The sequence below is a fragment of the Medicago sativa genome, chromosome 8 (genome assembly GCF_051527215.1).
Source record: "Medicago sativa cultivar Bolivia chromosome 8, Bolivia_mono, whole genome shotgun sequence".
NCBI classification, from domain to species: domain Eukaryota; kingdom Viridiplantae; phylum Streptophyta; class Magnoliopsida; order Fabales; family Fabaceae; genus Medicago; species Medicago sativa.
This window is the reverse complement of record NC_140756.1, coordinates 75,192,454-75,205,726: the sequence shown is the minus strand read 5'-3', so window position 1 is coordinate 75,205,726 and position 13,273 is coordinate 75,192,454. Positions and strand designations below refer to the sequence as shown.

The following is a 13,273-nucleotide window of genomic DNA, read 5'->3' as shown; positions in this document are numbered from 1 at the left end:
CAATAGTACAAATGTACAATCAAGGTAGAATTGCTAAGGACTCCAATAACGCATCCATTTAAGGACTCAGCAAATCTTACACGTTATTGTGATCATAGGTAGCAACTCTAAGGATAAAACAGTGCACTCCTATTTGAGATGCTCTTAGACCTGTTCTAAAACTAAGTTTTTACTTCATGTGTTAAACTTGTAAGAAAGTCAATTAACATCAAAAGGCAAAACCTACCCTTTTCTTAAGGTCAAATTGCATTAATAATACTAATAAATCTTTGTAAATTCAAAACTCAAATTTTAATTACATTGACTAATTTTTTTTTTTACTAAGCGGGTGGTGCAAATTATTACCAAAAAATTTAATCATATTTAATGATTTAGATTAAAAGTGGCTTTTACAATTTCGCCCCTACACCCAACACTAAATCTTGCTTCTCCTTCTTCTCTGCCTCACCTCCTCCACCTAAGATCACCAACGACAACAACCTCTTCCTCTTTAACCAAAAACCTTTTCTTTGAGATCTATTACCGTCACAAGACTGAATATAACTCATGCAAAAACGGTCTCATGATGGATAATTTCACACTCAATAAAGGCAAAGAAATAGTGTATATGTCATAATTTGTAAGAACAAAAATAGTGTGAACCTTTTGAGCTTGGATGGTTTTTTTTTTTTTTTTTGAGGAATTGTGCTAGGATGATTTTTTTTTTGAAACAATTGTGCTAGGATGATTAAAGGATGGAAAACATATATGCATAAATTGGATTTTCTTCAAACAGGATTTTCTCAGGTTAATCGCCACCGAAAGCAAAATTACCACGTAAAAAGAAGCCACTCAATTTGGAATCCATCTATAGTAATCTATAATGCCATTGATTAAAGGATGGAGAACATATATGTATGAATTGGATTTTCTCAGGTTAAACGCCATCGAAAGCAAAATTATCCAGTTTATATTCGAAGCCTTCTTTTTATGTGCTTGTATGTTGTGTTGCCTAAGATTTAACCAATTTATATTTTCAAAGCTTCCCGTTAAGGCTCCTAGTTTGTTTTCATATATCTGCGTTTTTGTTTTGTCTTTATAATATATACTCCCAAAATTTCATTTCAAATTTAAAACAATTTGAGATATATAATGGCACTATAGATTACTATAGAGTGGATTCTAAATTGAGTGGCCTTCCATGCTTCTTTTTACGTGAAGTCTAACTTTTAAGTTAACCAAAATTCATTCAAGAAGTTTAAATCTTTTGACAAATATTTTGTCATGCACACTTATCAGTAATCAAACACTCGAAGTCTCGAATAATAGACTAAAATATATCACTTAGTCAAAAAGCTATACCCTTTAAAAACGAATTGAGCCATCAGGGTACAAAACTGTGATTTATGGGTTCTCTAAATTAACAATTTCATTTCTTTGTATTTAGGCAAACAATTTTTATAGGTACATTTTGGAAATATTTTTCTCTCATTTGTTCAAATGGAAGAAATGCATAGAAGTGCAACTTGGAATAATCCATATTTTTAAAACACTAGCTAGTAGCTACAACTAGAAAAGGCTAAAATGAACAAATAATTAAATCTGACATTGTTGATGAAGAAATTGTACCATAATCTAATCTTACATGAGAGCAATGAGAAGGAAGGACAAGGACCACATTATAATCAAACAAAGACGTGTAAGGAAAACCATGTTGAGCCTGGGGCTGGTGAAAATAGTACATAAAGAGCATAGACTTTTTGAAGTTACGTTTAAAGCACAGCTAAATTTCTCACTGGGAAGGTACAATAAAATAATGTACCATACTGCCATGTGAAACAACAGTGCAAACAAATTGTTCAAACCGTATCTTTCTGTCCAAAAGGTAAGCATTTTTATTAAGGTTATAAATAAAATGTTACTACAGTTTTTGACTATGAACGGAAAGAACCTAGTTAAGGGTTTAACTAGGGTGGTCCATATGGTCTTTAATAGGGAAGAAGCGTTTTTAGTCCATACATGGGACTTTCAATTAAATTTAGACATGGAACTTTAAAAGATGTGAGTTGTCCAATGACTTTTTATTTAAAATCTAGTCAAAAGCACTTATTTTGCACTGTCTACTTTGATTTCTCTGCCTATAAAATACTCCCTCCGTTTTAAAATGAGTGTCGCTTTAACCAAAAAAATTTGTTTTAAAATGAGTGTCGCTTTCAGTTTCCAATGCAATAATAACGTTTTCTTTTCAATTGTACCCTCCAATTAATACACTGCACACTACTTCCAAAGTATTACTTTTAAAACTAACCAATAGTTAATAAGGATAATTTGGTAAAATAACCAATCTCTTTCTCTTAATCATTGTATTTCTTAATATGTGTGTAAACGCCTAAAACGACACTCATTTTGAAACGGAGGGAGTAAATGAATTGTTTTAGACCAACCATATATTTCAAAGAAAATAATAACACTTTGAAAAAAGCCACAATAATTGGTATAAAAATTTATCATCTCTTGTTACTAAAAAATCAACAAATCTTTCTTGCATGCAAAGATTAACTACTACATCAAATTAGTTTTTGAGCACTTGGTTACACTTTTGAAGTTGACATGTGAAGAAAGTCCTTGAATGGCATTTTGAATCAAAAGTAAAAAGCATTTGATGGCTGCTTAATTTGTTGAGATAATTTTCTTAATATTCAAACAATTTAAAGTCAGAATTATTAGTAGCTGGATAAGAATAATTTGAACTAGTGAAAGAGAAAAGCAAGATGAAAAAGGGGTGAGACAGAGTTTGAAACTTGGGATGTCATTAATTTTTGCGAAAATAACGAAACAAAGGGTGCAGTGGAATGATTACGAAAACTTAAACTAGAGAGTAATAAAGAGAAGTGAATGAGTTCTTCTGGTGTTGTGTGGGTACCCATGTTGAAGCATAAGTCACAACGGTATTCTTCTTTCTGTCAACAGCATCAATGCTCTTCTGGGATGGATAGAAAATGACATACCAAACCAAGGGACTCCACTTTGGTGCCATTAATGGCACCAATGGCACCATACCATTGCATCTCCACCACACACACACATCACACACACATCCACACACATCAACGGCCAGGATTGGTTCTATGGCACCAATGACACCATTGCTATGGCACTGAAGTATTTTCCCAAACGAAGTCAGCTAATATTTTATCATGTTCAAATTTCTCTTGTCTTGAGTCTTGACCATTGGGTTTGTAGAAGAACAAACCCTAATGCGGAGTTCGGTCGAAAGTAAAATAAAATCCAGTCATTCAATGATTGTTTTAAAGAGGATTCGAACTCGGTTTTTTCAAATAAATTGTCCTTTAATGAAGTTAAATAATCACTTAAGTCGGTCATTGTGTTTCTCATATTTGATATTACATTAAAAATTGAAAGTAGAATTCATTTTGAGATGTAATTTTTTTAGCAAATGTGTACCTTATTAGGACGGAGAAAGTATTATGTTTGGAGAAGCTATGGATTTACTTCATGCCATTAATTGGATGCATGGTCTACAACTCGTTAATGTGGATTTCGAATTTGATACCAAGATAGCTGTAGACTATTTCAACAACCGTCAACCCAATATCACGGAGTTTGGTTCCATATTAGATGAATGTATCATTGTTGAAATTTATTTTTCACAAACTCTCATATCGAGTTTAGTTGAAGATAAACGAATGAGGTGGCTATACATTAGCTAGAATTTTTTGCTGGTCCCTAACTTTTATTAATGTACCATAATGTATCATTGAATTGAACTAATATCTAATGAAATGCTATACGTTTTTCCCCTATAAAAAAAATAGAGAAAGGAATATGGTAGCATAATTGTATCATATTATGTCTTAATTTAATGTTTGATGAGATATCAGGATATGATAAGTTTATCTTAAAATTTATCATATTCAATCTTTTTAGTTATAATTCTTATTCTCAATATGAGCTCCGATAGAAGCCAACGTGATAAATAAGAAAATAAATTATTGATTATCTCTATGAAATATAATTCAAAATGTAAAAATCGAAATCTAATAAAAATATAAAATAAACAAAAATGAATTTGATATTAAAGTAAAAATATTAATAATTAATTTATTAAAATTAGAATATTTAAAAATAAAACTATCATTAAAAGTTACAAAACTTTGAATATTAATCTAAATTTTTTTAATAAATTAAATATGTTGTTCTTGTAAAGGTAGTTACAAGTGATAGCAAAAATCGAATTAATAATCTGAAGGTGTTACAACTTACAAGTGAATCGATGTTGTAGAAGATGGTGGTTTTGAGGTTAGAGAAAATGAACAGGTAAACCTAATTCTACACTTAATTTTTTGGGTAGGGGGTAAGAGCTACAGAGGGAATTAAGATTAGAAAAAGGGTACATAATGAGAGCATTGGAACAGGGGAAGATTCTTTGTATAAAGCTAGTGTCGTCCAATACTAATCATTATATTTCCTTTCACTTGAAACCACAAATGTAGAGAGGTTCACAACACATGTAGCAATGTAGCATATGGGTATTAAATTGAATGCAGTCACACAATCATGCTCATGCATTTCTAGTTCATATGGTCCTTGATCATATGATTCACATTTAAACTTTGTTCGAAAATGTTTTACAAAATTGATATAAACCATCCGATTAAGATCGAACGGCTAAAATCATACGAATGCATGAATTCTAGGTTATCTCAACTGCATGAAATATAGTGGAGTTATCCATTTCATATACTATACCAATACAATGGCATGATAGTGAAGAGAGATAAAAAAGAAAGTGAGAGAATGAACTTTTAGTTGGCAAGCAGTGTACTAAGCTTTTTGTAAGGCTTTGCCGACAATGATATATGTCTGTCCACTAAATGAGTAATTAGAAAACCCAACGAGGGGGTGATCATCATACTTACTACTTTTCTACTCATTTCATTCACCTAAAGTAGAGGCTGCACCATTTTTTTTTGTTTAATCTTTTTACCTTTTCACTGTTTACATTGGAGTGGTGGGTATGTGAATATGAAAACCATCACTGAAAAGAGAGATTCGTATTTCAAATGGCTACGTGGATGTATATATTAATTATGACTATAATAATGACAATATATCATAGTCTCATACAACAGAGGGCGTGTCAATCCTTAAAATAAATAAAAAATAGAGGGTGTTAAAAGGGAAGTTGGTTTTGATGTATTTACCAGATAGTTTTGCATCTCAACCGTTTGATCTCAAATAAATGCGAATGTCCAAATTCGTCTACATCATGTTTTATTATTGTATAATGATATTAGTCATCTAGTATGAAATTTTCAAACGAGATCATTATGATGTTAAACTGTGAGAAACTGTTATTGTGGGAAATCACAGCCCATGTCAAGATTGTTCTCATTTATTTTATTTATTTTTATCTATTACTAATTATTTCTAATATAAGTAAAACAAGTATACGATCCAAATTATATGTATTTGGTCTAAATTTGAATTAGATACATTTACTATTTCACTTATATTAGAAGTATAAGTAAAATAGCAAAAGAGTGAATAATAGTGTGAGAAGAATGTTTCTTTCAAAAAAAAAAGTGTGAGTAGAATGTTAGTAAGAAATTTGAATTAGATACATTTACTATTGGTCCAAATTATATGTATTTTGTTAGCAAGACTGCAAGAGAGTAAATGTTACTAGGAAGAAATTTTCAGTAAAATACGAGTGAAATAATAATAGTTGCAGCTTTTCCATAATGGGTAAGTGTTGTGCTCATGAGGGTAAATGATGGATAACTCAAATCTACTCTCTCTCAAAAGAGAAGAGGGTCCATCCTTTGCCATTATCAATGAAAGCATAATTGCCACATATGAGCACAATGAGTACACTATCAATTAGCCTTTGTTTTTTACTGTTGAGGAAAACATACAAAGCGCATTATGATCAATTATTACAAAAAATTACTCCCTCCGTCCCGGAATAACTGACCTATTTTCTAAAAAAAAGTGTCCCAAAATAACTGACCCATTTCAATTTTCAATACAACTTTCATCATTCTCAATACAATATAACACTAAATAATATTCCCTCCGTTTCAAAATGAGTGTCGCTTTAGCCAAAAAAATTTGTTTCAAAATGAATGTCGCTTTCAGTTTCCAATGCAATAATAACTTTTTCTTTTCAATTGTACCCTCCAATTAATACTCTACACACTACTTTCAAAGTATTACTTTTAAAACTAACCAATAGTTAATAAGGATAATTTGGTAAAATAACCATTATCTTTCTTTTAATCATTGCATTTCTTAATATGTGTGTAAACACCTAAAACGACACTCATTTTGAAACGGAGGGAGTACTACTTTTATCATTCCCAATACAATATATTCCACTTTCCCCTTTATTTATACACTTTTCTTAATCTGTGTGAAAAACCAAAGTAGGTCAATTATACCGGGACGGAGGTAGTAATGTTTTAAATCTTGTTGTAAGCTAGTAGTACTGATGTGATCAATAACCCAATATCGGGTGACTTGGTGCTTAAGCATATAATAATAGTGTGAGGAGAATATATAGTTAGTCTATAAAAATTACTCTGCTAATAAGAATATTTGTAAGCATATGCTCAAATCTCTATTCATTAAATTCTGATTTTAACTTGATGATATCAAGTTTTTTTTTTTTTTTTTTTTTTTTTTTTTAGATATCAAGTCGGATTTGTTAAATTTTTTAGTACGTCTATTGCATATTTTTGAGCTCAATTTAAAGTGCATGTGTTTATGGCGTATATAATATTATGAATCAGAGTTTACATTAAGGTTTTTTTTAAGGAAGAAATTCATTGTATATAATTTGCTAAAATGTGTCAAATGTATGAAGGTACATCATTTATAATATAGGAGCTGGGATTAAATAAGGTTGTCTGAGATTGTAAGTAACCCCATTCACTTGTCTTCCGTTGAATTCGACATGAGAGTTCTGATATAGGAAATTGAGGTTAAGTTTCTTGTTCAAATCAAAACTTTACTTGTGCTTTATACTGTAATTTTTGTATTGAATTCAAAAACCAATCTACGAATTCACTTGATTATGCTAGATTCAACTCCTAATCTAAGACGTAGCTGCTAAGCCAACAATTTCATTGACCAAACTGTTTCTGCTATGATGTTATTTTGTCATTTCAAACCATGTTGTCCTTTAAATTAATGCTACTATAAGCTATAACAAAATACGAGTAATATAGTATATAAAAATCAGTGCTAATTTCCCTTTAACTTTACAATAAACTGTTATGAGCACCATCAAAATCAATAAACAGTTATTTGAAGCAGTTTAAAGACTTTAAGGTATGTGACTTTAGGCCTTTAGCAAACAAATTAGTTTTAATAAATTTTGTTTCAACCCCACAGCCATATGTAAAGTAGGGACAAGCATTTGCTAAAGAGAAGGAAAGAGAAAACCAAAAAGAAACAAGGTTGTTAACAAAAAATTCGTTGTTGAAGAATCACTCCTCAACTCTTAACATCTTCTGTGCTGTTTCATGCCGAAAATCTTCATCTGTTTTGGTCCCTCTCAAAAAATTTGATATATCTTGTAGTAATTTATAACAACCAATTGTGGAATATCTTGGAACATCAATAAATAATTTGAAGAATATGGTTACCAGCAAGCAAATGTAGTTGTTTTTTAAGATAATTAGAGTGGTCACTACTTTAACTAGTCTACGTGTCCGTTTGGTTCAGCTTTGAATATAATTGATTTTGAGAAAATTAATTCTGATAGAATTGATTCTGACAGAATTGATTCTGACAGAATTGATTCTGAGAGAATTGATTTATGTTTGGATACAATTATGTAGAATTGATTAAACAAAATGATTTATGTTTGGATGCAATTATGTAGAATTGCTTTTGAATGTATAATTACTAAAATAGATATAGCTAAAGGAGAATTGATAAAGAATGAGAATTGATAAAGTGCAATAAAGTAAAATAACATGTTGTAATAATAAAATATACAAACATATACACGTTGTTCAAGGAGAATTGATTCTAGAAAAGCTAGAAGCTAGGATTTGTAGCTTCATGGATAATTGCTTTTGGAGGATAAAAGCAATTCTGAAAAGCTGAACCAAACACGTTGTTTTTGGCTAGAATTGCTTTTGGCACTGTAGAGAATTGATTTTGGGCTAGAATTGCTTCTCAGAAGCCGAACCAAACAGGCCCTACATGTGTTTAGGACTATTCCAACTTATATAAAATCTTCCATATTTATTGAAATGAACTCTAACTTGTAAAAGAAAGGTTGTTTTTTAGTTGTAAAATAAAAGGTTAAATGGGTTTTTAATTTCTATAAAATTTACATTTTTAGGTATTGGATTGGACTAAAATATCATTATAAAATAAACATATAGTTTAAATATTATTTTTGGATTGGACTAGTAATTATTTTTCAATAAATTTATGATTGGTTCAAGGTGGATACAGAACAAGAGCTAGATTTAGGTGGACCTGTCCCTTTGAAATCAAACCCTATGTTTGACTACTAAAGACTCATCAATGTCCAAAAAACTATGCAAGTTTTATTTTTGGGTCTGAAATAGGGGTGGGAACGGGCCAGGCCGCCCGACAGGGGCCTACGGCCTAGCCTATTTAAAGCTTAGCTCGGCCCAGATCGTTTAATAAAAAGGCCAAGCTCAAGCTTTATATAAAGCCTATTTACTTAAATAGGTCAGGCTAAGGCTTAGAAAAAAGCCTATTAAGCCTGTCAGGCCGGCTTATTAAGCTTTTTATATATATAATATATCTTTCATTATTGATATTGTTGAAGATTTTTTCATAAACTCAACCCTTCATATGATTTGGTTATTTAGTACCACATATAGTTGTGTGATTAGACATTCGTAAGATTTCGTTATTTAGTAGCAGACATATTCGTGTGTTTTAGGCCTTCATATGTTTTGGCCTATTTAGTAGTAGTCTTATAGATGTTGCTAGACTTTGGTGTAAAATAGGCTTTTAAATAGGCTTTCAGGCTTCATCAGGCCTTTAAAAAGGCCAGACCAGACCTTAAAAATGAGCCTATGACGGGTAATAGGTCAGACTCAAGCCTATAATTTTTGGAGCAGGCCAGGCTTAGGCCTTACAAAGCCCGGCCCGGCCTAGCCCATTTCCATCCCTAGTCTGAAACTATGCAGGTTTTTAAAAGAGAGTTAAAAAATTAAGCAACCTTTAAACTCTCAAACAATTTCAGTCATTTATTTTTATATAAAAAAACTATAGCTATATGTTCATGTAAAAATTAATACTCCATGTAAAAAACTATAGCTATAATTGAAGTCCCTTTCTTGGATTCTTCTGGTTAACCCCAAAGAGAGTTAAAAAATTAAGCAACCTTTAAACTCTCAAACAATTTCAGTCATTTATTTTTATATAAAAAAACTATAGCTATATGTTCATGTAAAAATTAATACTCCATGTAAAAAACTATAGCTATAATTGAAGTCCCTTTCTTGGATTCTTCTGGTTAACCCCAAAGAGAGTTAAAAAATTAAGCAACCTTTAAACTCTCAAACAATTTCAGTCATTTATTTTTATATAAAAAAACTATAGCTATATGTTCATGTAAAAATTAATACTCCATGTAAAAAACTATAGCTATAATTGAAGTCCCTTTCTTGGATTCTTCTGGTTAACCCCTCTTGATAATGGCCAAAAAAGTTCTACCAAAAACCAATAATTCAACGACAGTCTCTCCAAGTTTTTTCAACATCTAAACAGTGAAGTTCTTGACAAGTACAACACTCTTTTTGCTTGCTGTGTAACACTATTGTGCCCCTCGGTAGTACCAAAGAATCCGGTGGTTATATAAGTGGAGTACAACTTCAACCACAGTGACTTAACCGCAACATCGACACTTTAGTTTGACACGAACACGACATTGACACGTGATTAAATTCAATTACTTTACTTCTTTTTTAATTATTATTTGTGTCTATCAGATGGTGGCATGTTTGACTGTCTGACGTCTGTGTCAGTGCTTCAAAGAACTTAATCATAATTCATAGGCATCACAGAATCCTTCAAGTTTAAGGTTTTATTACAGAATCCTTCAAGTTTAAGGTTGTTCATCAGCAACAAATTGCTACTTAACGGATTCCTTTGTTTATATTATGCTGCTGACACACAAAAATGTGGACACAAGGTGCATGTTTTTAAGAATCAACAATGTGACTAATTAAGTGGCCAAAAAGTTAAGTTAGGATAGGGTCTTTGGTACCATATTTCCCTTTGACTTAGAGACAGAAAGCTGAATTAGACAGATTCAATTTAGTCGTGTGATTGAAAGCATAGCACCTTTCCAGATTTTACAAATGTAATAATGGACATGTAACTTAGAAGATTCTATTCCATTCTTTCTAAACTATACAAATGCAATATTTAAATATATAGATATATAACTAAACCAGATTCTAATAAGATGATTTATTATGCCAAAGGCTACCCCAAATGCTGCATGCTTTCTTCTGAATTTACAAAATTGAATGGTGAGAAAAAAAGAAGCTTAAAATCAAAGGAGAACTGACAAAAACTTCCCCTTTACAAATATTATTTATCTGATCAAACTACTAAAGGAGTAGAATTCCTACAACATCCTTCACCATTCTGTAATCAACAATCAATTATGCACTTCTTTTTTCTTCCTGTAGTGTTACAATCTCTCCAGCCTTTTTAGAATTTGTAACAACTTGAAAATCATGCTGAGTTTGGTAAGGAAGTTGCTCAAATCACATGGCAGAAAAGAACAAAAGGAAGTGGAAAGAATTCAATAATAAATCCTAAAAAAATTAAAATTCCTAGCTGATTAAATTAACTCAAAAAGAAAAAGGGATAAAAAAAATTGTTACACTGATGAACTATCAACAAGAACCTCATTCAACACATCATCATCACCATTTGCCAAGGTGAACAGTTCTGCATCCTTATCTTCATCACTTGATAAATCCCTTCTTTCCAATTTAGAATGAGCTGCAACAAAAATCAACTTCTGAACCTTATCCAATGAAGTCTTGTAGTGACCATGAGAACAAATCCATTTCCACATAGACCAACTACATTTGAATCCACAAGAAGTTGCATGAAGGAAAATTAACCTCACTGCAACTCTTCCTAAGGATTTGAACTCAGTTAAATAAGTTTCCCAAACAAGTCTACTACTTTGTGGATTAGCAATCCTCATCTTTCCAGTAACAGGATCTCTCTCCTTCATTTGTACTGCTTGTGCGTAAACCGGATCGAGCCCTTCTGTTCTCCATTTCATGAGTTCCATTAGAACAATGTGTGCTTCATCTCTTGAAACAAGCCTTGTTATAAGTCTATCAACATCTTTCTCTTGCTCAGGTGTTAAGTGTTTAAAGGGTGGAAGGTACTTTCCACTAGTGTCTCTTATTAGATAAAGAGGATCAAGTATGTATGAAGCAGCCCAAGCAGGGTGGTAGTTTTTCCTAAACCTTCTTTCAATCAACTTTTCTATTGCTGCTTCTGCAATGTTGAATTTGGAACACCAATCTTTCACTTTTGTCCTCAACTCATTCCAAAGGAGAAGGCATTGTCCAACTAATGGCTTTTCTGTCTCAATTTCCTTAGCCATGTCTTTCACCAATTTAGCCAGACTGTGTACAGCTTCTAAATCATTCCAAAAACCGATGTCGCGAATCATGTCACCAATTTCTCTAGCATTCCTATCTTCCATGGATACCATCTTGAACGGTTCGTCAAGAAGAACCAACTGCAACGCGCGAACCGAACTCAACATATCCTCAATCATTGCATAAACAGGTTCAAAGTTAAAATCCTCAAACTCCCGCATTGGAAGAACCCGAAGCAACCATGTGTGACCGTACTCTTGCAATTGATATTTTTGAAAACTATTCCGAATTTGAGACGTGTAATTGACAAAATTAGCTACCTTCATACAATTCTCAGTCACTGTTCGAAACAAAGGAAGTTCTTTAGTAAAATCCTTGATTAAACTATTAAAACCTTGATACTGACAAGAGAGATTCACCATCCAATGATTCTGATTCTCCATGTTTCTCAATGCCTTAGATTTGAACTTGTCAGCAACTATCCCAACACAATTCTGAACTAGATTCCCACAAATGCCAGTTATTGTCTCCCACAAAACATCCTCAGCATAATTTGAAGGAACAGAACCATTCACAAAAACAGCTCTTCTATACAAACTTGTCCCATTTGGAAGATTCACTGTCAAATTCACCAAACTCTGATCATTTTCATAATCTTTAATTTTCCATCCATCAGAAGCAATTTGAAAGAACATAGCATCTCTAATCCTTGCTTCTGATTCAACCTTAACTTCTTCAAACTTGGCATCCAATCTTGACCCAACAAACTCCCTAGGAAAAACAGGTGGCAAACCAACTTGTGTAAGAAAAGCTCTAAACTTTGGATGCTCCAAACTCGAAAAAGAAACAGAACCACAAGATTCATAAACCCAATCAGCTAAAAAATCAATAGCACTATCAACTTGTGTCTTCTGAAGAACAACCCCAGGTGAAGTTTTAGGACTCTTCAGCTTCTTCACACTATCTTCCAACATAGCCAAAGCTCCCAAATCATCTTTCCCACCAGATAACATCAAATGCTGTTGCTGCGTCACAACCCGCATCGGATCCACACCATACTGCAACAACTGCTGCTGCTGCGGAGGTGGTGCTGGTGCTGGTGGTGAATTTCTCTTACGTCGGTGAACAGAAGAACCCAACAACGGCGGAGAAGAAACAACAACCGCACCTGCACCGGAACAAGTTTCCGGTGAAATTGATGAAATGGGTTTTGCTGCGGAATTGAAATTAGGGCAAGTTCCACGTTTGAGATGTTCAGAAGCGGTTCGTGAAGGGTTAGAAGCGGAGAAAACGGCGTCGCATAGAAAACACCGTAACTTAACGGCTTTGGGTAAACCGGTTTCGTTGTGTTGAATTAGAAACGGTTCAAGATGTGACCAATACCATGCTCCTTTACCTTTAATCGCTTTGTTACGAACCGTTACTAAACCTTCGTAACGTTTTTGAATAGCTTTCGCCGTTGCTTCTTCTGAAGAATTCGTATCTAACGCCGCCGTCGTTGTATTTGTAGTAGCCGCCATTGGTGAAATAAAACACCGTTAAGTTTTTAACGTTGTTATGTTTTTTTTGTGGTTTGGTTTTTTTTCATCTTCATCGGAAGAAGAAGAAGAGTGTGTTATGTGTGTATTTGTTTGTGT

General features: G+C 32.7%; 1 protein-coding gene across 1 annotated transcript; it reads right to left on the bottom strand.

Moving 5' to 3' along the window:
• Positions 1 to 10,458: 10,458 nt before the first annotated feature.
• Positions 10,459 to 13,273, bottom strand: LOC146901517 (uncharacterized). The gene has a single exon (XM_085733369.1). The coding sequence runs from the start codon at positions 13,154 to 13,156 to the stop codon at positions 10,892 to 10,894; it is 2,265 nt and encodes a 754-aa protein (XP_085589495.1). The 5' UTR covers positions 13,157 to 13,273; the 3' UTR covers positions 10,459 to 10,891.